Below are 27,873 nucleotides of genomic sequence, written 5' to 3'. Positions count from 1 at the left end.
ATATCAATCAAATTACAATAAATCATATTTATTTTTATAGAGTAAAATTATTTTTAAATTACAATTGGATTTTGTATTAAATGTTCAAATATTCAAATCCAACCTTTTTTTTTCAGAAGAAAAAAAACATCATAGCTTTATACTAAGGGTATATAAAGATCTTGTATACATAAACTCAGAAACACTAATATGGGGTATATAAAGATCTTGTATACATAAACTCAGAAACACTGATATGGCTTGGATGCCCAGACCTCATTCATATTGATGCGAAACAATTCCAACTTACATAAATATCTCATTACACCCTTGGAAAGGTTTCAAGTTGTTGAAATGAACATTAACAATGCTATGTGTTTCATTTTTCTCTTTACATTTAATAAAAAATCAATTATAAATTAACTCAATAATGAAATAAATTATATTTACATTTTTATTTTCAATTTTATAAATAAAATAAAAAAAATTTATTTAAATTTTTAAAAATGTTCATATTTTCTGGAGAAATTACATAGAGAACAAAAGGTCAACGCGTTTGGAATCTAGATCTAGGTTCATCATCAAAACATGATAAACTTAAATATAAGTTCGAAACGCGTCGACCCTTTATTCTATATATCATTTTTCCAGAAAATATGATTTACTGTAACTCGTTTAGTGTCTTTTCTTGGAACAAAGAAAAAAAAAAATTTAACATAATGTCGTGTGGTTCTTCTATGTCAAAGAGTGTGAAGAAAATTTGCTTCCCTGATACTTCGGATCGAGAACGTGACACCTATAGTTTGAAATCTGTATCAAAAGTGAAAATTAACCATTCACATCTAATCCAAATTTCAAACCTTCAGTTTATTTATAACTTAAAATAATCTCAATATATGTTAAAACAAGGCAAACACAAAATTCAACGGTAGTTAAAGTTAAACCGCAACTAACTTCCCTATTATAATAGTACAATAGGGAAGCGTACGTCAAATAGTTTATTATTCACCAATAAACTGAAAATCCACCGTCCTAGGGAAACAAAGACATTGAGGTTCCAACTTCCCTGGTAACAGCAATTCCAACGTAAAAAAGTATTCACCGAAAATCCACCGTTCTAGGGAAACATTGACATTGAGGTTCCAACTTCCCTGTTAGCAGCAATTCGAACATTAAAAAGTACGGCACCGCTTGACTTCCTGCCTACCGTTCAAGTTCGCGGAAGAAGCCTCTGCTATACGACAGAAATTGCGAAGACTCTCAGCAGTTGTTGTGTGTGTTGTTCTACTGCTAAACACTCGGGAATCCTATATGAATTAAAATAGATTATCCAGAGAATTCTGGAAATCGTTAAAGTTCTTTTCCCTCCAGCCCTGGATTCCGCATGACCCCATTCGTTGGTCCTACTGTTGGGACCCAGAAAATAACCCGGGCTTGTCAGTTCCTTTTTCAAACCGACTCTAATATGCTACGTGGCGCATGCACAGCCTTTGAATGTTTATTTCGCTTATGGCAATCGCGACAAGTGGCAAGGCTTTAATCACTGGTTTATTCCCATGGCAAGTCCCTTGGAAGGTAGGGATGCTTCGCGAGGTCCGCTCACAAAAATATTTGAATTAAAAAAAAAAACATAAAGAGCGATGCCCGATTTGTGCCTATAAATGTAGCAACGCCTTCTCCATTTTCAGCATTCTCAGTTGTATCTTTATTTTCTCGCAGAGTTGAAGAAGTTAGTTGAGTGATTGAGAGTATCGACATTTTGAAGCCTGGTCCGACTGGTAAGGTTGAATTTTTGAGACTCCGTATCGAATCTGCGGGTAGCCAGGAGCCCAGTTTTGTATATTTTTTTCTAACTGTTTTCCCTCGAGTTCTCAAACTACTGTTAATTGCTTAGCCCAAAGTTTTGTTCGATTTCTTGTTTGAATTCTTTCAATGGCTCCCAATTTGCAAACCGATGTAGATATGTTGTTGGGCCGCGTAGAGCAGCCCATTTCTCTGTTAGACGGGAAGCTTTTTGTTCATGAGTTGCCTTTCTTGCTTGATGTCCCTCCCAATGTCGTTGTCTCGCCCTTTTCTTCCATTTGCAGTTCCAAGGTCGCTGATCGGACTGGGTGTTTCCTGGGATTCGACACAGCGACCTCCGAGAGCAGGCACGTTGCCTCGCTCGGAAAATTGAAAGGCATTAAATTTGCCAGCATTTTCCGTTTCAAGGTCTGGTGGACGACCCACTGGGTTGGCAACAATGGTTCCGACATGGAGATCGAGACGCAATTCTTGCTTCTGGATACTCCGTCGAAGGCCGCCTCCCAGAATTTAGCCCCGCACCCATATGTCCTCCTGCTTCCCATCATAGACGGCCAATTCAGAGCCTCGCTGCAGCCCGGAGAAGACGACTGCGTGGACGTGTGCCTGGAGTCTTGCTCCGACAAGGTCCGGGGTTCGAGTTTCCGGAGCTGCGTATACGTGCACGCCGGGGCGGATCCTTTTGATCTCATGAAGGACGCGATGCGGGCGGTGAGGTACCATTTGGGGACCTTCAGACTTCTGGAGGAGAAGACCCCGCCGGGGATCATCAACAAGTTCGGTTGGTGCACGTGGGACGCCTTCTATTTGACGGTTAAGCCGGAAGGCGTGTGGGAGGGCGTACAGCGCCTGGTCGAAGGGGGCTGTCCCCCGGGCTTGGTGCTCATCGATGACGGCTGGCAGTCCATCTCCCATGACGCCGATCCGTCCAAAGAAGCCATGGCGCTTACCGTTGCTGGCGAGCAGATGCCCTGCAGGCTCACACGCTTTGAGGAGAACTACAAGTTCAGCAGTTATGTCGGTGGAACGCTTCCCAAGAAGCAGCAACCGGACAACGACACCGATGTCGCAGAACCACAATCAGAGCCTCAAGTCGGCATGGGAGCGTTCGTTCGGGATCTGAAGTCCGAGTTCCGCAATTTGGAATACGTTTATGTCTGGCACGCGTTGTGCGGGTACTGGGGCGGAGTCCGTCCGCGCGCAACGACGTTGCCCGCAGAAATATTGACACCGTCGCTTTCACCCGGGCTGCTGACCACCATGAAGGACCTCGCTGTCGACAAGATCGTCGACAACGGCATCGGTTTCGTTCCACCGGAGCGCGCCCACGATATGTACGAAGCAATGCACTCCTATCTTGCCCAGGCGGGGATTGATGGCGTTAAAGTCGACGTTGTTCATGTGCGTGCCTCATTTTATCAAATTTATTTTACTTTTTTTCATAATCTATTTGACATTAAAGTCAATTGTAGGTAATTAACCCGCTATCTTATTTTATTCACAGGTCCTGGAGCTACTGTGCCAAGAGCTGGGCGGTCGGGTCGATCTAAATAAAGCCTATTTCGAGGGTTTGAGCGCTTCTGTGCGCAAGCACTTTAATGGAAATGGAGTTATCGCCAGCATGGAGCATGGCAGCGATTTCGTCTACCTCGGCACAGACCAGATCTGCGTAGGCCGAGTTGGTAAGCCATCTTAAAACCTCGCAGACAATTTTCTCATGGATAAAGCGTGCTCTGCCAATCTTTTACACACGTTGTCGTAAGAAGCAACAATTTCGCTTTTTCCAAAAGTCTGTAAAGAAATTTTTACATAAATCCAATTGTAAAAGTGTCTCATCATTTTTATATTTTAGAAATGTATTCTACAATTTTTTAATTTTGAAAAAATTTTGACCACCAAAAACAAAAAAACAAAATCCCATGATAAGGAAACTTAACGCACACTCACTTAAATTTAAATTTCATAGGAAAGTATTTAGTTTAGAGTTTCTTTCATTGTATAACTACATACCTATTTTTAATTATTTATGGGAATTTTGGTGGAATTTAAAAAGATTTTGACTATTGAGTCTGCAGCATGCGTTTGGATATTGTTTCATTATGTAGAAAAGCTGGATTTTGATGAAACTCTGTATATGTCTATTAATTTTTTATTCAAATAAATATATTAATCTTCCAAGATTAATTTAATCTCCTGATTTGGGCTTAATTTATTGGTTAATATTTTTATAATAAAATAGAGCTGTAATCAAAATGACGACCTCCGGTATCTAAAATTTTGGGTTAATGTACAGGGGACGACTTCTGGCCGTGCTCAGACCCCAACGACCCCAACGGTTTAGACCCCAACGACACCTACTGGCTACAAGGGTGTCACATGGTACACTGTGCGTTCAACAGTTTGTGGATGGGACAGGTGATGCAGCCGGACTGGGACATGTTCCAGACCACGCACCCGTGTGCGGAATTCCACGCGGCTTCCCGCGCAATATCCGGAGGCCCTATCTACGTGAGTGACAAGGTCGGTCAGCACGACTTTGCACTGCTTAAGCGCCTCGTACTGCCCGACGGGTCGATCCTGCGCTGCCGACACTACGCCCTCCCCACCCGCAGCTGTCTCTTCAACGATCCGCTCCACAATGGCGAAACCATGCTCAAGATCTGGAATCTAAACAAGGTAACGACTCAGAGTCCAGATCCATCTATTCTTTTGGAGTATATACGCATTGAATATATGCATCAAATTGCATATATACAATGAATATCTATCCGCTGCTATGTGTAAAACAACATTCAAATTGCATATATATTAAATGAATATCTATCCGTTGTGTGTACCAGTATTCGGGCGTTGTGGGGGCGTTCAATTGCCAAGGAGGGGGATGGAATAAGGAAGAACGGTCGAACATGTGCTTCTCCCAGTTCTCAAAGCGCGTGCGTTCCACCGTTTCTACCAAAGACGTCGAGTGGTACCAGGTCTCTGATCCGATGGTTGTCGTGGAAGGAGTTGAAGAGTTTGCCGTGTATTTTTTCCGGGCACAGAAGTTGTGCTTGATCGGTCCAACGGACGAGATCCCCGTGGAACTCGACCCATTCCAGTTTGAACTCTTTACCATTCTTCCCGTGAAGATGATGCCACGTGGAATCCGATTCGCTGCAGTTGGGCTGGTGAATATGCTCAACACGGGTGGCGCTGTGGAGAGTGTGAGATGTTGGGGAGGTCGTGCGACGGTGGAAGTGAGAGGGTGTGGAGAGATGTGGGCATATGCTTCGCCCAAGCCGAAGCTTTGTAAATTAAATGGTGCGGAAGTTGATTTTGTTTATGGAATCGATGATGGCACCGTTCGAATCGAGGTCCCATGGAATGGTGGGTCCAACACCAGTTTAGAATATGTTTTCTAAATTTTGATCATCTTTATGGCACAGTTGAAGGCAACGTTCTAGTACAGATGAGGGCAACGTTCTAACATTATTGTACAGATGATGGCGACGTTACAATTGAGGTCCCATGGAAAGACGGGCCCAATTCAAATATTTTAGTAGATTGCTGCTGCTGATTTTACTTGTAACCGGATGGCCAAGATGGCTTCTTCTTGTTTTGTCATTGTCCATATTCATTTATAAATATTTAATGTCTTATCATCCAATTTCTTGTAAACAGATGGCCAAAATGGCATCTTCTTGTTCTTTCTATGTACATATTCATTTCATCCCACTTATAAATATTTTAATAATAAATTAGAAGTCGAATAATTTATTTATTTTCTAAACCAATTTAATACTTAGAAAATCCCCTCACTCAAAGTTACTTAAACTATGTGTCTAATACTTTGTTCTGTGCGAAAGTCTTTTCTCCCTTTTCGTAAATGAAAATGAAGTGCTGGTATAAACTTCTACACATTCCCTCTGTACACTTCTTAAATATGCCTATTCTACATGACAACAGCTCCGCTTCTTAAATACGCTATTCTACATGACAACAGCTCCGCTTCTTAAATACGCTATTCTACATGACACCAGCTCCACTTCCCTATGCACACTTCTTAAATATGCCTATTCCACATGGCACTAACTCTACTTTTAAATCAGCGAATGATTTAATATACCTATATCACATGGCACCTAACTCTACTTCTAAACCGGATAGTGATTTAACATGCCAACTAAAAGATTTGATGAGCAACTCCAAGTTGATAAAATGTTGGCCCTTTAAGAAATGGTAAATGTTTAAGAATAGAATGCAAAAACAAATATACCCTCTTGACTTGACATGGTATCAGAACCAACCCTTATTTTTAAAAAACAAATATACCCTCTTGACTTAACATGGTATCAGAACCAATCTTTATTTTTAGCAATCTTTTGCTCAGTAACTTTTATTTTCTCTTTTATATTCTGTCCTTTTGTTCTTTGTCCCAAATTTCTGTGTGTTTGGACAATACATTGAATTATCTCTATGCTACATCCTCTCTCTGCCCTAAATGCATTATACATTGTTTTTGAAGTTTGTGTGTTAATATCAATATTGACCTGGGCTTCCTTCATTCATCCATTGTCTGTCTAATATGAGAAGTGACTGAATCTGAATGGCTTTGACTTGATGTGGTCAATTGTTGCCTGAGGGATCCTCTTCCACACCCATTTATCTCAATTCTTAATTACATTCTTTTGTCATTGCTTGTATACAACTGTCTGGCTGATTGTTAAGGCGGGTCATATTCCTCACTTTCATTAGTCAAATCTCTTGAAACAAAAAAAATGACTTAACCACTGCATGGATTGTGATGGATGGTGTTAAGAAACAATGCACTTGAAAACCCCACTTCATACAAGGAGCTTGCCATTTGGAAAAAAAAATAACAAGGTCTATGCCTTGATTTCAGTGTCAGTAAATGAAGAGGTGAGTTGCCACATTTCTCCATCTTCAAATGCCTGTGAAGCTTTAAAGAAGTTGAAGGAATTGTATGACTCACACTCTGAACTTGAAGTTATTCATTTGATGATTAAGTTGTTTAGTCTAGAATTGAAAAATGATGACCCTCTTGCCTTAGCTTCAGAAGTAAGATCCATTATGCATGATATAAAATCCACTGGTGTTGAGATAGATATTTCTCTCATAGTTTATGCCAAGACACTATATCACACCTATTCACATTATTTTGAGCCATTGCAAACAAGTGGTAACCTTAAGGAGATTACCCTTGATGCCCTTGAGAAGATGTTTTTTGAGAGAGAGAATGCTTTTGGGAAGAAGACAACTACTCAATCTACTAAAGAAGTTGTATGCCTTGCACAAAAGGAAGAATCATGCACAAGATTCTTCTAGAGGGAGAGGTGGCCGAAGAGGAAGAGGAAGGAGAAATTTTAGAGGCAGGGGGGTGTTGTACTACTCAACAACCCCCCATTATGGTTAATATTATAACTAATAAATAACGGGGACCCTTTTTAAAATTTAGGATAAAATCCAAAAAATTTCAATAAAATAAGGTAATTTTAGCTTTATTTTTCCAAAAAACTTGATTAAACGAGAAATCCCCCTTATCTGAACCCTTATATTGGAGCTTAAGCCCATAATACATTGGCTTTCATTTAAAATCTATCATCGGAAGTATTTTATCGAAACATTGCAACATGTCCCCTGTTAGGATATTCCGACACATAGGAAATAGTTAAGTTCAACTTGGTCTAGTATAGAGTTAGGTATAGAGTTAGGTAAAGTGTGTTTCTTTACCATTGTACATTTTGTAACTTACAATCCGACGGTCACGATATGTAGTGATCCGACGGTTCACTCTCTCCTCGGTATTACCGACACTTGATCCGTGGCTTGACACCCGATTGGTCCATGAGTTCTATTTAAAGCGCATGGAGGGTCATTGTTCGGGTAATCTGTGCATGAGAGAAGCTTATGTAAATTTTCATTCTTTTGATTAATAAATTGCCTGTAGTAGCCACGTTGGCGCAGGCCGTGGACTGTTTCCCTCTTTGAGGGTTTTAACCACGTCAAAAATACTGGTGTATTGATCTGTGATCTGGTTGTGAGCGGTGTCCTTTTGGTGTTCTTTCTGAGGAACTTACCCTGTAAATTCCTACATGGTATCGGAGCTATTTGAGGGCCGCGTCCATTGGTGATCCAAATCTGAAGCCGATAGAACTGCATCCGACTGCCGTTTCCTAGATCTGTTGTTTCTGACTGCTTTCGGGCCGAGAGGACTGCTCTGTTGTGTTCGGAGCATCTGTTCCAGTGAGGAACCCCTTTCATTTCACGCGAAAAGGTTTCCGGTAGCCCTAGCCGCGTCATTTTTTAGATCTGGAGGTATACAGTGTTTATTTGCAGTTTACTGTTATTTTCTCTCTGCTTATTTCAGTTTCTGTTTATTTAGCCTTTTTTATTACCAGATCTATACCTTTCATTTCTGCGTATGCTCTTTGCCCTGCGACTCTGTGCGATCTGGGCAAATCAGAAACAGAAAGGAAGTTTTTTTTCTCATGCGTATGCTCTTTTCCCTGCACCTTAGTGTGATCTTGGAAAATCAGAAACATTGAGAAAAATATTTAGTTTCCGGCCAAAGCTAACTTTGAGCCGCAAGGTTCATTTTTTTTAAATATCTAGTTTTTTGGCTAAAGCTAACTTCGAGCCATAAGGTTCGTTTTCTTTGCATGTCCGTGTTGGGTTTTGTGTTTTGTGTTTTGTAGGGAAAAAGAGCTTTCTCAAGGCAAGCACGCAAACCAAGGCCCGCCCCCCTCTCTCTCTCTCTCTCTCAAATTTTTTGTATAGATCAATTGGTTCAAAGCTATTTTAAGAGAGTAGAGGTCTTGGGTTCAAGTCTCCATTTTGTGGGAGCGGACTTTTTTCATTTCCGCACATTCGCGCACTTTTCCGGCAACTTCAACAAATTGTTTTTCAAAAAGCCATAACTTCTTCATCCGGAAGCCTTTTTCAGAGCCGTTTTTTTTAAAACCGCCTAATTTTTCGAGATCTATCCATTGGAACACTTACTTTCAGCATCTTCAGCTTCAGTTTTTTTTAAAAAATGGAAAGTCCATGCCAAGTCATTCTTGACAGCACTAACTACTTCCAATGGATATCCTACATGGAAGATTTACTTAGAAGTAAAGGTATCTACAGAATAGCCACAGGCCAAGAGAAGAAACCAAAAGATGAAGACAAGGCTGCAAAATGGGAAAATAGACAATATCAAGCACGTGGTTTGATAGGGATGTCTATTTCTCCTGATCTTAGATTCCATATTGCAGAACTTGAAACTCCTCATGAAACATTGGAACAAATCACTAAAGTTTTTGGCATTAAAAATGAAATTAGAGCCCATCAACTTGAAAATGAGTTGCTTACATTGGATCCTAATAATTTTTCTTGCATTGAAGATTTCTTGTCCAAATTCAAGACCCTTAGATATCTCTTGGAAGGTGTTAAGGTTAAGAAAGAAGATAGTAACCTTATTTATTCCATCCTTACTAAGTTGGGACCAGCCTACTTTGTATTTGTTTCCACCTTCCATTCTACAAGGGAAGCTTTCATTTGTCAAGGAAAAGACTACAAGGCCCCTTCCTTTGACTCCTTTTGTGATTCTTTAATAAGAGAACAAGAAAAACTCTTACACCTTGGTCTTCTTAATCTTGGAAACTCTTCCAAGAAAGCGTTAGCCGCCCAGCAGCAACCAAATTCAAAAAATCCTAAGAAGTCATATCCTAAAAAGAATGGTCCTAAACCAAACAAAGGTCCTAAGCAAACTCAGCCTCAAACTGAAAGATCATTTCAGCAAAATGATAAGACCAATAAAAACAAATGGAAGAAGACTGATAGACATTGTAACTTTTGTAATCGAGATGGCCACTTAGAATCTAAATGCTTTAAGAAGATGGAAGCCTTGGAAGCCGCAATGAAGAAACATAACATCCATGTGGAGCATACTTCAACTTCAACTTCAGGAATGGCACTTTCTGCATGTCGTTGTCAATCATCTCAGTCTGGTTATGCATTAAATGTATCTTCTTCTTCTCATTCTCATGAGTGGCTCATTGATTCTGGAGCCTCTTATCACATGGCCAAAAACCAAGCCATGTTTTCTTCTTTAAATGATTGTAACACCAAAAATATATATGTTGGTGATGATAGATCTCTTAATGTTGTAGGGACTGGAACTGTTCATCTAGACAATGGTCAGTTTAATGATGTATTATGTGTTCCAACCTTATCCTGCAACCTTCTATCTGTATATCAGATAACTCATTCAGGTGAAGGTAAAATTGTTGAATTTTCACCTCATGATGTTGTAATCAAGGATCTAAGAGATCCTAAACAGATTCTAGCTACTGGTATTGCTGATGATTCCACAAGGTTGTATAAGTTTCACAACTTTGGGTCATCAAATCTTCCCTCAGTATTTGTTGCTCATAATGATGAAGTGAGCAAACTTTGGCATGAGCGATTTGGTCACTTAAACTATCGCTCCCTTCAGCATCTATGTAAAGAAAATATGGTGACAGGTCTTCCTATGGTATCTTGCAGAAATGGTGTTTGTTCCGGATGTGTACTCGGAAAACATCATCGGGACAGTTTTGAAAAACGTGCCTCTTGGCACGCCTCAGCCCCTTTACAGCTTGTGCACAGTGATTTATGTGGTCCACTTCCTGTTGCTTCATTCTCTGGCTGCAAGTATTTCTTAACTTTCATTGATGATTTCTCCAGACGCACTTGGGTATACTTCTTAAAACTCAAGAGCGAAGTATTTAACACTTTTTTGGCCTTCAAAGCCTTTGTTGAAAAACAATCTGGACATCAAATTCTTAAGCTAAGAACTGATAATGGTGGAGAATATGTTAAAAACACATTCATCAACTTTTGCACCGAAAATGGAATTCAAATGCAACATACTGTTCCATACACTCCACAACAAAATGGTGTAGCTGAAAGGAAAAGTCGCACCTTAAAGGAAATGGCTAATTGTATGCTGCAATCTAAAGGACTCAGTCTTAGTTTTTGGGCCGAAGCAATAAATTGTGCAAATTATATAATCAATCGCACTCCTACTAAGGTTCTAAAGAATATCACTCCAGAAGAAGCTTGGAGTTCCATTAAACCAGATGTAAGTCACTTTCGTGTTTTTGGAAGTGAAGCATGGGCCCATATTCCAGATGAAAAGCATAAAGCTTTAGAACCTAAGAGTGAGAAATGTACTTTTGTTGGATATTCTGAAGATGTAAAAGGTTATAGACTTATTCCATTTAAGTCCAAAAATGTTATCATTAGAAGAGATGTAAAATTTGATGAAAATAAATCGGCCTGCGAGCCTAGTCCGGCGGATGTGCCACCTCTTCCTATCTCTTCTACTTTTGAAAACATTTCTTCTTCAGATGATGAAAGTGAGGATGACAATCCTCCCCCACCTTCTCAGGATCCTCAACTTCCAAGATGGGTCCGTGCTACTCGGGATGCAGCAGGTGATCTTGCCGGTGATCCTACAGATCAGCGACGTACACGTTCTCAGTTTGAAAGAGCCTCTTCTTTACTGGCTCAAGCTCCAGTAAATCATGATCTTGACACTTTTGCAGAAGCTTCAGGCCATCCACATTGGGAAGCAGCTATGAATGAAGAATATCATTCATTGTTGGCAAATGATACATGGGATCTTGTTCCTCTACCAAAGGGACGCAAACTTGTTAGATGTAAATGGGTTTACAGAACCAAGTATGGACCAGATGGGAAAGTTGATAAACATAAAGCTCGTCTTGTTGCTAAGGGCTTTTCACAGGTTGAAGGCATTGACTACACTGAAACCTTCTCCCCTGTTGCCAAAATGAACTCTATCCGCCTTGTTCTTTCCCTTGCTGCCTCTTTAAAATGGGAAGTCCATCAGATGGATGTTAAATCTGCCTTCTTGCATGGGGACTTGCATGAAGAAATCTATATGGAACAACCCATTGGCTTCATCCAAACAGACTCCAGCCTTGTATGTCAACTTAAGAAATCTCTTTATGGTCTCAAGCAAGCTCCTCGGGCTTGGTATGCCAAAATGGATAGCTTTCTTTTAGAGTCTGGCTTTTCTAGGTGTCATTCTGACAATACTGTCTACACCAAGAAAGTGGGCAACTCTCTTATCATCCTTGTTCTTTATGTTGATGATCTAATCCTTACTGGTAGTGATCCCAACCTTATAAACCATGTGAAGTCTAGCCTCAAAAGTAAATTTGAAATGACAGACTTAGGACACTTACACTATTTTCTCGGTCTTCAAGTCTTGCAATCCAAGGAGGGTATTTCCCTTTCCCAGTCCAAGTATGCCTGTGATATTCTTCGTCATTTTCACATGGAAGACTGTAAGCCAGCCCCTTCTCCCTTTCAGTTTGGAGTCAAACTTTCAGTCTCTTGTACTTCTCCTGAAGTTGATGCTACCTTATACCGTCAACTTGTAGGAAAACTCTTGTATTTAACCCATACTCGTCCTGACCTTTCCTTTGCTGTTGGCCTTGTTGCTCGTTTTATGCAAAACCCCCGTGAAAGTCATTGGAAAGCAGCTAAAAGAATACTTCGTTATGTTCGAGGTACAGTACAGTTTGGGATTCATTACAGTGCCAAAGCAGCTCCTCTATTAGTTGGTTTCACTGATTCTGATTGGGCTGGTGACCCTGATGATCGGAAGTCTACTGCCGGTTATGTCTTCACTCTTGGTTCAGGACCTATTACATGGGCTTGTAAGAAACAGGCTGCCATTTCTCTTTCGTCAGTAGAAGCAGAGTATCGTGGTGTCGTGGAAGCTAGTAAGGAAGCCTTGTGGCTTCGTCAGATCCTATCAGAGTTTGGCTTTGAGCAGCAACATCCAACCACACTTTGGTGTGATAATCAAAGTGCCATTCAGCTATGCAAAGATCCAGTCCAGCATCAGCGTAGCAAACACATTGAACTACACATGCACTTCATCAGAAAGCTCATTCATGACCATGTTCTTGAAGTGCAATATTGTTCAACAGATGATCAGGTTGCAGACATCTTCACAAAGGCTCTCACAGAGGCAAAGTTCACTAAACTTCGATATATGCTTGGAGTTCAGGAAGTTGTCACTAAGGGGGGATAGGCTCTAGTGCCTCCTTCCTTCTCCTATTGTGTCATATTTGTAAATCCTTCAATCCTATCCCAAGTTGTTCTTAAGGGGGGATGTTAGGATATTCCGACACATAGGAAATAGTTAAGTTCAACTTGGTCTAGTATAGAGTTAGGTAAAGTGTGTTTCTTTACCATTGTACATTTTGTAACTTACAATCCGACGGTAACGATATGTAGTGATCCGACGATTCACTCTCTCCTCGGTATTACCGACACTTGATCCGTGGCTTGACACCCGATTGGTCCATGAGTTCTATTTAAAGCGCATGGAGGGTCATTGTTCGGGTAATCCGTGCATGAGAGAAGCTTATGTAAATTTTCATTCTTTTGATTAATAAATTGCCTGTAGTAGCCACGTTGGCGCAGGCCATGGACTGTTTCCCTCTTTGAGGGTTTTAACCACATCAAAAACACTGGTGTATTGATCTGTGATCTGGTTGTGAGCGGTGTCCTTTTGGTGTTCTTTCTGAGGAACTTACCCTGTAAATTCCTACATCCCCTTAGGATAAATTGCGACTAAACCATTCCCCAATTGAGTTTTCAAATGTCTAAGCCTATTTTACGAATATAATAATAAAATCTTGACCCCACAAGATTGCCATGTAGTGTATCAGAGATTCCAGTATCAAAATTTTCAATTTAATGTTCATGTCACACATCTCCTATTTCCCAATCCTACAACCTCTGACATCCCTTCCCACTACATCCTTTGATATGTGACTTCGCCAATATGGAAATAACCCATACATCTCTGATCTTCATGAAACGTCCGATCTCCAATATGTGTGAACATCCTATCTCTGATACACTGGCCGCTACTCATTTCACAACATTCATATCGGGACTTCCCATCAACTGTTATCCTTTCAATTTCCCGGTACGAAACCTCTGATATAGGACCTCCAACAACTCTTCCCACCTGTAACTTTAGCCATTACACTCTATAACAATGTCACATGTTTCAACGATGTAACCATAAAATTTCTCCGATAAAATCTTCCATTGTGCTGACATGTACCAAAGCCCATGTAAATCCACATTTTGTTGTTTAATGGCTGAATGTAATGAATTTATGATTCTCGAAGGGCTAGACGAATTCATTATTGGGTAACGATTTCTTAAAATTTTATTCATAAAAGACATGGATTTATAAGAAATTAGTTATTCGCTCTAAGTAATTCCTCAGTCTTGAAAGTTTCTGCTCACTCTCATATTTCTCTTTGCGGGCCAATCCCGATAAACAAAATAAAATAGAAATGTCTCGGCCAACTAAACCCAGAAGGAAACGTGTTGTTCAACAACATCCAGCCGCTCCTCCACCTAAGGTTACTGAAATGCTTACGCTATTCTCTGATACTACACGCACCCCAGATGTCAAAACCTCTACCTGGGAGGCCATGTACAAGCTCTTCGAAGACGAAGAACCTAGGGTAACAGGAAAGACAATCACAACTGAAGATGTGCTCCTTGTTTCTAAAACTACCTACACCGACATTGCCAATTCATTCCTCCACAGAATTGCAGCTCAAACAAACATTTTTCCCTACACAGATATGATTATATAGGTCATTGACCATCTAAATATCGCAGCTAGAAATTTCATGACCAAGAGGAACATGGTCATCGGCTCATTCACCAGCAAATATTTGTCCCACATGTATCAATTACTGCCACCCCAAAATAAATACAAGGAATTCATTGAGAAATTCATGAAAGAGAACGAGGACCAGTCAGAGGCCATCAAAGGACGGAGAAGAGATTCTAACAAGCACAAGCGAGAGGATAAGGGTATGTACACTATAGCCTCTATTGTTGGACCATACTGTTATATTGCTACCATGATGTGTAGACTATTTAGTTATCATAATACCGAGAAGTTCTCAGACCAATGGGTGCTCCTAATTGATGCTTCTGATGGTTATGTTATGTATTGGGGAACCATTTTGTCTAATAATATAAATTCCCAAATCCTAGATTACAGGAAGAAACACACTTTTTTCTGAGAACATTATTCCCCCCTTCTACATGAGTGCTTACATAATGGACTCTATCTATTTTACTTATGATTTCCCATCCATGGGATGGAAATGGACCATACATGACCCTATGCCTATCCACATCTACCATAGCATTCTCTAGGAATCAAAATACCAACTACATTTCTACAAAATTTCTCATGGTGTTATGCTACCAATTCACCAACATGTCTTTAATGAGAAAGCCCCTAGGATCTCACCTGAAGCCAATAATAACTTGTTATCATTTGAAAATGGTTTGGGGAGGAATCCTTTACCTATATCCGAATTTTTGACAGTCTTGCACACCCACATGTGTTACCCCTATATGTTCCTGACAAGCTCCTGGCCTGAGAAATAGCTTACCACACTGTGGGGAATGGCCTATCTAAGGTGATGAAAGAAAACAAAAAGACAATGTGGCCTACCTTTCCCCTTCATTGTGGTGTCTATTGCCTTGAAAATTTCAGGCTTGCTACTGTGGAAATTGAAGAAATACATCATCTAAACTTTCCAACCATTCCTAATAGGTAGTATGATCCTAATGATATTGCCAAGAATGTTACTATTCAGGTGAAACTCAGGCAACTCAAAAATGGACTTGATAAGTTTGATGATTTGTTTGATTCAGCCTATGACTATGAAAAGGTTGAGAAACATGTAGCAGCATAATTGAGTCTCGAAGAATTGATTCAGTTTAATCAATACAATACTAAAAGGATTTCCCACTTCCCCACAGATTTGTTGAAACTTAATTAGCAGATCACAGAGCATGACAAAGGAGTGAGCACATCACAGGTCCCAGATGTAGCTCATACAAAAGAGACAGAGGCTTCTTCTTCTTCACAGGCATAGGAAGTTTTAACATATAAGAATCTAGATGTGTTTTGGGAGCAGTTTACCAAAGAAACTGACCCTAAAAATCTACAAAATCCATTCTAGATTAAGATCACACAGACTCCTGAAGTCATAGAGAAGACCTTGTTCATTGTTGAGGCTTTCGAAGAACCTATGGACACTAATGATTTGGAGATCATCCCAGTATTTCCGACCTCTGAGGTCGTTCTGAAAATTGAGGAGATTCCTCCCCTTGATGTATTTTACACTCTGAAGCATAAGGCAGTGGTAAGCAGACATAGGGAAAGGAGAAGAATTGAACAAATCCAGGCCTTAGTCCCTGGTAATTCTTCCTTCCAATTACTTTGGAAAGATGCTCAAGTCACTCCTACAGAAGATCTAGGAAGGCTATCATATTATGCAGGAGCATATGCCAATGCAACAATTGACAAAGCCTCTAAGGCACAACAACTCCTAAGGGAGAAGGATGAAAAGATCAGGAAACTTGAACAAGGTATTGAAAATGAGAAATAAGGAATTGCTCAACAATGACAAGCTCAGCTTGCACAACTACAAACATATTTTAATAACTTAAAGATTCAATATGATTCTGATATAAAAAGCAGGGATTCTGAAATATAGGAGCTTCAACACAAGATCGAGCAATTGAAAGCCAATCCTGAGATAGTAGAATTTAAGAAGGAAGTAGGAGAGCTAAACAACCTCCTTGCTAAAAAACAAGTTTCTTTTTGTCAAAAACTAGCCATCATGCAAGACCTATCTCAATCAAGTGATTCACTTGTGAATCAATTGTCCAATATGAGGACATATTGTAGAGAGTTCGAGGAGAAGGTTTCCAATTTCATAGACTAGTAGGATAGCATTGAGGGAAGATCATCTGATCTCCCTAAAATCGAAGAATCTCAAAAGGGTATTGTTTTCCAAGAGTGGGAGATAAGGCTCAAACATTCAGAAATGGAAATCTTCAGTGATACAGACATTTCAAACAATATCATGGAATCAATCAGCGGCAACTTACTACAGGCTAACCTGATTTCAAACTGCCCTGAAGATACCTTTCCCGATGTAAAATTGTTAACAAAGACTTGGCAGGAATCATCAAAGAAGAAGTCTGAAGGAATTAAGGCTCTATCAAAGATTGACTTGGAATTCCATTGGAATTTCCTAGTCAAACCCCATAGTCAGTGGCTGATGCTGAGGTGTCTCTCAAATACAACCAGTTATCTTCTTCTAGCACTCAAAAATGTGTTATTCACTGCACAGATGCGCATTAATCCTAATCATCCACCTGAATTAAAGCTAATGACATACATATGTGAGCTTCAACAATGAATGGCAGACCAATATTCATCCCAATCATGATCGAGTTGTTACAACAACAAGCTATTATTATCTTTGTATTTTATTTTAAGTGTGGTTTGTTAAAACCCCTCCAGTATTTTATGGAACTTTTCTATATTTGAATTTTGATTACAAACTATAAATCCCCTTCATTGTTATGAAGAAGGGGTTCTGAATTTTTGCAAGAAAGCTTTTGGTTTGCACTACTGTAACTGAAAAGGATGTTAATAGAAAGAGGAACCACTCATATTTTACTCACGAAAAGAGTTAATGTTTATTGGGTACTATTATTTGTAAACTGATGTTGTGTTTATGAGTTGAATGACTATTGTATTTCAGTTTATCATATATGTTTTTGCAAGTGATTGAACACTTATCACTATGTTGTAGTGGCTACAACCACCCTCCAAAATTTTGCCTTAACTTCGTTTTGGAGCCTCCCTTCCAATTTTCACAGCAGCTTGCCTTACTTCGTCAAGCTCACAAGCTTCAGTGTTTTGCTTGCACAAAGGCAGCCTATCAATCATAGCTTGATGCATTCCCCTCACTGGCTATTCACCTGGACTTGGTCCAACTGTAGGCTAAGCATCTTCCCCAAGAAAATTGTGCATTTATGGAGGACAACCAACCTTCCCTCCAAAAAATTGCGCAATCATGTCTGGCAACCTACTGGGCTCCAAGATTGTGCAATCTTGTCAGTCAACACTCCCAATAGGAATTGCGCAATTTTCCCCAGCAGGGCTGGTCAGCTCAGAATTTGCACAAATCTGGGCAATAGTCAACAGCTCTACCCAAAAATTGTGCAAACCCTCTTGGGCAACCAGCGTAGCTCCCGACTCCCAGCTAGAAATGTGCATTTCCTTCTAGCAGTCGAGTAGTCTCTTGCATGTGCAGCTGAGTTAACCGGTTCCCTCTGGGACCAAGCAAAATTGACTCACATGCATGGACTGCTTCTCCTAAGGCAGCATGCAAATGCATCCCTTGTTTTAGGGATCTATTTTTAGTAGTTGGAGGTTACATGCAAGGATCAATTCAAAAATCTCTCACCAAGTGTCGCTTTCCCTAGATTTGTGGCATGCATGTCACAACCTCGATGTTATCAAAACTCATCAACTGGACATTGTAGAGTTCATTCCTCACATCAACCTTGCAGCTCTAACCTCCCACATCACATCTAGGAGCAATCGGCACATTCAGCTCAGTTGTTTTGGGGTAAGCCAACTTCCCATGCCTTGTGTCACATTTATGTCGTTTTTTGTGTTTTCTCTTGTTTGAGAAATGTTTTCATGTTTTATTTGAATGCTTGGTGTCATTTACATGTATATTAGCTTGTCCTAGAACCGTTTCAGTTTTCATCAACATATCACTACTGTCGCATGCATGAAACTATTTTTCGTGAACAGTTTCCGATTCGATGACTCACCTCACCCACATGCATGTTGTTTCATTCTATGAATCTGTCATTCACCATTCACATGTATGATCATTCACTTATGCTTACACTCAATATCACCAAGCATTCACACTCACAGACACTTTCAGTTGCCCGTCAGCGAGTCTGGCCAACCTCGGCCCGAACTCTGCCTCACAAAGAGCCTCACCAAGATAGCATTGCACAATCTTGAGAGGGAAGGTTCTACCTTCCTCTCCAGAAATGTGAATTTCTACCTAGTCACTATTCCCCAGACCTGCTTTGCACAATCCTAAGGGACAGTGACTGCTGGCCAAGAAAATTACGCAATGAAGTCACTGAGCCTGCAGCCATTGCCAGCTGAGATTGCACATTGTGCAATCCCAGCAGTCAGTAGTCAGACTGGACTGTGCATTGCGTAGTTCCAACAGTCAGTCAATCTCCCAACAACCAAGACTATGCTTTGTGCAGTCTTGGCAGTCGGTCTCCTGACCTCCTGACCGAAATTGTGCAACTTTCATGAACAATCACACAGGTGTGTTGCAAGTCAGTTCTCAAGTTCATTTGGTTTTTGACTGACTGATTGCTTGCCATGAGTGTTGCCATGTCTCCAGGTATTGTAGGTGTTCATCCGCCTCTCAGGAATGCAGGTACAATGGTTTCCAAGAGAGCAGAGTCAAAGACACCATTCAAAGCACACCTGGAGATGTAGTCAATCAAATGTCTATGAGCTTGCCTACTCATGAAGATATCAAGTTGTTCGTAAACAAGAACATCAAGACATCACAACAAGTAGCATCATGAACAATCACTGAAGGTAGCATACCGAACGCAGCAGATACAATGAATACAGTGAACACAACGAATGCAATGGATGCAAGGAATGTAAGAGGAAGGTTGTTAACAACACAAAGGCGGAACGAAGTTGCAAGATCAAGTAGATCCACTGATAATGAAAGCAACTTTGGAGGCTCAGGCTATGAGGTGACAGCGCGACATGAAGATCGCTCAAAGATAGAGAATGGAACAGAGGAGTTGCATGTGCTGAAGCAGCAACTCAAGAAGAATATGAAGCTGCGCAGATAGATGAATGAGTTGCAGCAGGAACAGGAACAATAGTGGGTGCAACGTGCACTCACGGATGAAACTCCGCTCTTACAAGTTAAAGATCCATCCTGACAACTGACACTGAGAAAACATGGTGAGTAGTGTCATTGATTGCATGCAAGGGATTCAACATCATGCATTTCATTGTGCGCACGCATGAAATCCAACCCATTCAACACATTCACCAAGATGAAGACAAGAGGCAAGTCCAATTGGAGCTGAACATGTACTTCGACAAGTTAATGTGCATGACCACCAACATGCACTTGAAGATCAGCACGAACACTATGCATTAGTGTGTTTACAATTCAGCCGCACCCAAGAAGACCATGTGCATGTTAGCAGATGAGTTGGATGAAGGAGCTGAAATAATGCATTGGTTGCAATGGAGGCAAGAGTTTGCTTCAGCAAGATGTCACCATGAGGTGCATATACACCATCACAGACGACCAAGCTTGGCATCAACTCACCACCTTCACCATCAAAATCATGTCAAAGAGTTGGTCTCATCACAACGGACCGAGTGTCACTAATGTCTTGCAAGGCTTGCTCAAGCCATGTTGTCTCACATGAGTACATGTGCATTGTAATGTTGAGTCATGTCAAGTGTAAGTCAAGTGTCAATAGTTGCATGTAGTAGTCATAGAGTAGGTGAAGAGTCATGAGGGTATTTGAATGGTCACAAAGGGGATGTTGAAAATGCAACAAGATGATGGAGCTTAGTGGAAAGGAGTCGCCTTCACTAAGTGGGCCCGAAGGCTATTTTTGGCGCAAAGTCTATTTTTAGACATATGGATCATGGTCTATGAGTTGCAGGATGCTATTTGTGGATGATTGGTCATGTTGGTAAAAATAGATGGACTTCTATTTTTAGACATATGGGCGGTTTCTATTTTTAGACTACCAGTCTAAAAATAGAACAGTCGAATATTATTAGCTCTTAATAATATTTGGACTATAAACATTATCTTATCCTCTTGGATCACTTCATTTTGAGCTATAGATGTGGCACATGCAGCTGTCAGAAGGAAATACGCTTTTCTTATGAGTCAGTTGAGCTATTGCATGATGGACTTCAGTTAGAACTCAAGTGATTGAGTTTGGTGGAGTTGATTGAGGAGTTGATGGAGTTGTGTTCAGTTTGACTTGGTTGAAATAGTTGTATTTAGTCTAACTGCAAATACACTAGTGATGAGTGATGTGAATTAATTATTAATTAATTCACTAATTATTAACTCATAAAGCAGCTAAAGAATACATCAGTTAACTCAGTGCATGGACAGTTCAGTGGAGACAGGTGTTAGAGGTTGAGATTGCTATCAGTTGTGACTATAGTTGTGCAGGAGATCTTGCACAATCAATGGGATTGAGTCATGCCAATGAGGATTGCATGGTTCAGCCAAGGAAATACGAGTTTGCTTCAGCCATTCATCATTATTCTCATGCAGGATTGCGCAGTGGAGGCAGGCAAACAGTGGAGGAGATTTGAGGCATCAGATCTGAGCTAGTTTGTGTGTAACAGGTGGAGATAGTACTGAGTACTTGCGAGGAGTATTGTACTATGTATTGTTACATGTTCTCAATCATTATAATATACAGATAGTGTGGGGTTTTCAACTGTATGCTTTCCCTAGGTTACATACTGTTTTAATGTGCGCATGCGATTGATGTTTCATTGTTTTTAATGCTGCAAAATTGATGATCAACGTAGAGGAGGTTATGTATTATGCATGTATTCCGCAATAGTGTATATGTTAAAATTGGCAACCAGGGAAAAACTTCATGTGGGTCATCTTATTCATGGCTAATAATATTTTTATTAGATTCCTCTCGTCGAGAGGTGTAAGATTGATATAAAGATCATCCAATTCCGATAAGTATTCATGGAGATATGAATTTATTTTGATTATGGAATTATTATCAAGCCGACCTACAACTCATGTAGGCTCAGAAGCCCAACAGTCGCATCTATTCACCCACCAACGTTGTGTATAAATATAAGAGGACTTTTCCTCATTTGGACTCACTCATCTCATCACATCTCTCTCTCTCTACTGCGCAGATATGAGTCTCTTCTCTACTGCGCTGAAATGGGTCTCTCTCTCACACATGTGAAGCCGGAAGCTGTTGAATTTGAAGTTGCAACTGCAGAAGTAAAGATTGACTTGCATGGCTTAGAAGATCTCCTCTTTGGAACTGCGATGTAGGTTCATCTGAACCTCCTTTGAAAGCCACAACTTTTGGTGGTGGAATGAAGTCAATCCGACGAACGGTTTGCAAGATATCAACTGCCCTAGTTTGAAGCCGGAAACTGCTGAAACTGAAGCTGCAACTGCAGAAGTAAAGATTGACTTGCGTGGCCTAGAAGATCTCCTCATCTGAACTGCGCTGTAGGTTCATCTGAACCTCCTCTAGAAGCCGAAACTTTTGGTGGTGGAATGAAGTCAATCCGACTGTCGGTTTGTGAGATATGGTCTGCCCTAGTTTGATAATGAAGCCGCTAATGCTGATGCTACTGATATAGGGTTTGCTACTGCTGATATGAATCAGATTTATTGTACTATTTCTCTCTGCTGAATTATTGAAGATAAAAGAAGATTTGATCAAAGGGTTTCTCTACACATTGTGGGGTTTGTCCCTGGCTAGCCGCCACATCTTGTGTCTCTTGTCTTGGCTTGTTTTCTGTCGATCGTTTAATGTTCTATCTGCACTTTACTTTATGTACATGTGATTGCTAATCGGTGGAATATAATAAGAAAAAGAAGTAAACTGTTATAAGCATAGAACATACCATAACTTAACATGGTATCGGAGATGAGGTGAAGACAAAGCCCGAGCAAGAGCAAGAGCAATCATTGAAGAGAAGATTGGCAAGGCTATCCTAAAAGAACTATGGGGTCCTCAACACTCTTTCCTGCCGAAGACAAACTCCGTGAGAAAGCTGACTATCACTGATGGAAGATGTCTATCGATCTAACCCTTGAAGATCAAGGAGTGCTGGACCATGTAAGAGGTAATATTGTTGAGCCTTCATCAAATGCATCTGCTGCTGCCTGGAACAAATGGAAAAATGGAGAATTCAAAACAAAGAAGATCATTCGGGACTCTATCGACAAGCGCTTGGTGGCCTACATCTCTAATCTAGACACCTCCAAGGAAATCTACGACAGACTGGTGAGTTTATTTAAAGTTAATGATGCAAATCAAGTTTTGTTTCTTAGAAATAAGTTGAGGGAAATCAAGAAGGGTAAAGATGAAAGTATGCAAGCATACTTCTTAAGAATCACCGAGATCAAGAACGATCTCCTATCTATTGGGGAAACCATTACTGACAGAGAAATGGCACTCACAACTCTCGGAGGATTACCATCTGAATGGTATGTGTTCAGGACTACTCTTCTGAACAATAATGTAATTCCTAGTTTCGAGGAATTAATGGCTAGATGCATTCAAGAACAAACAAGGGTAGAAGAGCAGGAAATGCCCTTGCCTAAAGGTCCTCCTGCTGCTTTTTCTTCTCATGCTAAGAAAAGAAATAATTCTGGGTCTAAATCGAAAAGAAAGGTTGGATTTAAGGGTGGAAGAAAACGACGATGTTTCATTTGCAATAAAGCAGGTCACTATGCAAGGGAATGCCCTGATAGAAAGGACTCTCACTGTGACGATGATCAAAATCCCTCTCATGGTAATCGAAGGAATGGAAAATTCAACAACAAAGGAAAAAGGAATGCGGGAAATCAAGGAAGAGGGCAACCATTCAAGAAGGCTAGAAATTCCAGGTATGAATCTAACACTGTTGACGATAAGCAGGCTGAATATTATCTACCAACTGCTCTATCTACCTCTGCTCCTTCGGACTCAATGGGAATTTGGCTCATTGATAGTGGTGCCTCAAGACACTTCACTGGTTACAAAGAAGTACTCTATAATCTGGTAGAGAAAGAAACTAACCTGGAAATTGTCCTTGGAGATGACATGAAATACCCAGTGAAAGGTGTAGGCAATGTTTCTCTTAAACTGAATCAAGGTAATATGATTCACTTACAAGATGTATTATATGTACCTGATCTCAAAAAGAACCTGGTATCCATCTCGGCAATGGAAGACAAAGGCTATAAGGTAACCTTCAGCGATGGTAAGGTACGCATATGGAAAAATAATGTTAAAGATGCTTTCACTCTTGGGTTTCGAGTTGATTCTTTATATCAAGTCGGTGGAAGTCCGCTAGGTGTCATGTCTTGTGACACAACGCTTCAGTCCAAAATTTGGCATCGGAGGTTTGCCCACCTTCATTACAAAGCTCTACCCGATGTAAGACAGATGGTAACAGGGATGCCTGAATTCCAAGTAGAGAAAGAAGGTGTATGTCCAGGATGTGCCGAAGGAAAGCTCAAAAGGGGACCATTCCCTTCAAGTCAAAGCAAGACCTCCGATATATTACAACTAGTTCACTCAAACATATCAGGTATGATGCCTGTGAACTCCTTGGGAGGATACTCATATTATCTCACTTTTATAGATGACCATTCTCGAAAGACCTGGATATACTTCTTGAAAAAGAAGGATGAAGTGTTCCCTTGGTTCCAACACTTCAAAGCCCTAATCGAGAATCAAACCAAAAAGAAGATCAAGATCTTAAGAACTGACAATGGGACTGAATATGAATCTAATGAGTTCCATGATTTTTGTAAAGAGGCTGGCATCAAGAGGGAGACTACTACACCATATACTCCTGAACAAAATGGTGTGGCAAAAAGGAAGAACCGCACAATTATGGAAGCTGTCCGGGCCATGCTACATGATCAAAGTCTTCCTAAGTTTCTATGGGCTGAAGCTGCAAACAATGCCGTATATGTACAAAATCGATGCCCTCATCAAGCATTGGGTTCCAAGACTCCTGAAGAAAAATTCACCGGTAAGAAACCTGATGTTTCTCATTTTAAAATTTTTGGAAGCCCTGTATACTTTCATGTGCCGAAAGAGAAAAGAAATAAATTGGGAGCATCTGGAAAGAAGGGAATTTTCGTGGGCTATGGTGAAAATACTAAAGGCTATAGAATCTATGTAGCCGGTCAAAGGGAAGTCATAATTAGTCATGATGTCACCTTTGACGAAGATATGGCTCTCAGCAAGGTGATCAATCTTCCGACTTTGAGGAGCTCTCAAGAAGCCGACACCAGGGAACCGAAAGAAAAGGATGATGAATCAATGCCTGATGTAGAAGAACCCATGGATCCGATTGATCCTCCTCCATATGAACCTTCCTCTTCTAGGAAGAGGCCTTCATGGCTTAAGGGGTTACTTGATGATGCTGAAGGACATGCTGCACCCCGAGGAACCTTTCGTGAAAGTAAGAAACCTAATAGGTATCAAGGATACTTGACCATCATGAGCACGATCATACAAAATGAGCCTTCGTCATTCTCAGATGCCGTCAAGCATCAAGTATGGAAGGATGCTATGACCAAAGAATATGAGTCTATCATAAAGAATGATGTTTGGGAAGTAGTTCCCAGACCCCAGGACAAGACTGTTGTTTCTTCCAAATGGCTTTACAAGATAAAGCATGCAGCAGATGGAAGCACAGAAAAGTATAAGGCTCGTTTTGTTGCTCGAGGTTTCTCCCAAAAGGAAGGTATAGACTATGATGAGATATTTGTACCTGTTGCCAGATATACGACCATCCGCTCGATCATAGCCCTTGCCGCTTCACAAGGATGGAACTTACATCAGATGGATGTCAAGACTGCGTTCTTGCATGGCTCGATCAAATAAGAGGTCTACGTGGAGCAACCTGAAGGATTTGAGATTTATGATTGAAAATCTCATCTATGCAGGTTGAAGAAAGCTCTCTATGGGCTGAAGCAAGCACCCCGAGCATGGTATGAGAGGATCGATAGCTACTTGATGAAGCTGGGATTCACTAGGAGTGAAGCCGATCCTAACCTTTACTTTAAGGTTGAAGATGACAAGCCTCTCATACTGGTGTTGTATGTGGATGACCTCTTTCTAACAGGTGCAGACCCTCTCATTCACAAATGTAAGAGGGAGCTGGCCTCTGAATTTGAAATGAAAGACCTAGGACTGATGCACTACTTCCTAGGACTTGAAGTGTGGCAAAAGCCAGGAGAAATTTTCTTATCTCAAGGAAAATATGTGGTGAAGATATTGGAAAGATTCGGAATGGTGGACTGCAAGCCTGTAACTACTCCGATGGAGCTTGACTTCAAGAAGTTAAGCGGTAGTGCTGTTGGACCTGTTTTACGAAATGCTACCAAGTATCGGCAACTCGTCGGAGCATTAATGTTCTTAGTGAACTCCCGTCCAGATATATGCTTTGCAGTCAACATGTTGAGCCAGCATATGGTTGAACCCCACCACATACACTGGATTGGTGCCAAGAATCTACTGAGATATCTTCGTGGCACTATCACTTATGGGTTAAGATACATTACCAGAGATGTGAGACTATTTGGATACACAGATGTTGACTGGGCAGGCAATGTGGAGGACCGTAAGAGTACTTTCAGGTGTTGTTTCTCCTTGGGATCTGCTTCGATATCCTGGATGAGCAGGAAACAAAAGTTGGTGGCTTTGAGCACCACCGAAGCAGAGTATATTGCTGCTAGCATGGATTCTTGTGAGGCAGTTTGGTTGCGAAAGCTCTTCAGTGAGTTGTTTGGATTCACATTAGATACCACTGTGATCCTTTGTGACAACCAAAGTGGGATTCGTTTGTCAAAGAATCCCGTATTCCATGATCGCTCCAAGCATATTGATATCAGATACCATTATATTCGAGATATGGTGCAACGGGGAGCTATAAGGCTCCATCGTATCAGTACAGATCAACAGGTCGCCGACATTCTGACAAAACCCCTTGGGAAAGTAAAATTTCTGACTTTCCGTGAACAACTTGGAGTTGTTCAAAGACCCTCCAATGAGGGTCATGTATGATGCATTGAGCTCTAAGAGCTCCAGGGGGGTGCGAGGTGCTTCTTGGAGCAGCATATGACCACAGGATTATTCACTATCCCCTGGTGGTATACATGTACACCCCATGGCGACATTGTAGCAAGATTGATGTGTTCTCCTGTGAGGCCTGGATTGATGTGTTCTCCATGGCAGCCTGGATTGATGTGTTCTCCATGGCAATTGTAGCAGGATTGATGTGTTCTCTTGTGAGGCTTGGATTGATGTGTTCTCCATGGCAATTGTAGCAAGATTGATGTGTTCTCCTGTGAGGCCTGGATTGATGTGTTCTCCATGGCAGCCTGGATTGATGTGTTCTCCATGGCAATTGTAGCAGGATTGATGTGTTCTCCTGTGAGGATAGGATTGATTAGTTCTCCTGTCGAGGCATCCTACCCATGAAGTCTGGGACTCATGGGAAGTACCTCTCATCTGATCAATGAGCAGGGAAATGAAGTTAGGGACCATAGTAGTACCGATGGACGCATCGTTGTAACTACCGTACTCCCTACGCTAGGATGACCTCCATTGATCTGGGATCAATGATACTGGTCTGGGACCAGTGGTAGGAGTTGTACCATACTATGACGCTGACTTCGGGTCGGTTGAGACTAGTCTGGGATCAGTGGTACATACTCTGAGACTGACTTTGAGTTAGTGGAGGATGATATTGGTCTGGGACCATTGGAGTTGTACTCACTATGACGCTGACTTTGGGTTGGTTGAGACTGGTCTGGGACCAGTGGTACATACTCTGAGACTGACTTTGAGTCAGTATGATACATCCTCGATCATTTCTTCTTCTTCATAATTCGGACAAAAGCAGTGTAGAACAGAACAATGCAAGAGCAGAGCAGAACCGATCAAAACAGTACAGATCAGTGCAGGGCAGAACAAGACAAAGAAGAATAGGAAAAATAGAGCAGATCAGGGCAAGGGTCAGGCTGTACAAGGCAGTGCATTTGATGGATGAATAGTAACGACCGATTGACAGATTGCAGATGAAGTTCTCCATGGTTGAGAGGGAGTGTTAAATTTGGCAACCAGAGCAAAACTTCATGTGGGTCATCTTATTCATGGCTAATAATATTTTTATTAGATTCCTCTCGTCGAGAGGTGTAGGATTGATATAAAGATCATCCAATTCCGATAAGTATTCATGGAGATATGAATTTATTTTGATTATGGAATTATTATCAAGCCGACCTACAACTCATGTAGGCTCAGAAGCCCAACAGTCGCATCTATTCACCCACCAACGTTGTG

At 40.8% G+C, this 27,873-nt stretch overlaps 1 protein-coding gene across 1 annotated transcript; it reads left to right on the top strand.

Annotated features, from left to right (window-relative positions):
* Positions 1 to 1,659: 1,659 nt before the first annotated feature.
* Positions 1,660 to 5,428, top strand: LOC149163060 (putative galactinol--sucrose galactosyltransferase 5). Its single transcript, XM_089437510.1, has 4 exons — positions 1,660 to 3,183; positions 3,287 to 3,464; positions 4,076 to 4,458; positions 4,623 to 5,428. Exons 1-4 carry the CDS (start codon positions 1,912 to 1,914, stop codon positions 5,181 to 5,183), a joined length of 2,394 nt encoding a protein of 797 aa, XP_089293636.1. The 5' UTR covers positions 1,660 to 1,911; the 3' UTR covers positions 5,184 to 5,428.
* The last annotated feature ends 22,445 nt before the right edge of the window (positions 5,429 to 27,873 follow it).

The sequence above is a fragment of the Pinus tabuliformis genome, chromosome 5_2 (assembly GCF_031772625.1).
Source record: "Pinus tabuliformis cultivar Carrire ecotype Pingquan chromosome 5_2, CPIR1, whole genome shotgun sequence".
Classification (NCBI taxonomy): Eukaryota; Viridiplantae; Streptophyta; class Pinopsida; order Pinales; family Pinaceae; genus Pinus; species Pinus tabuliformis.
The sequence above is the reverse complement of the archived record's forward strand: the minus strand, read 5'-3'. Positions and strand labels throughout refer to the sequence as shown.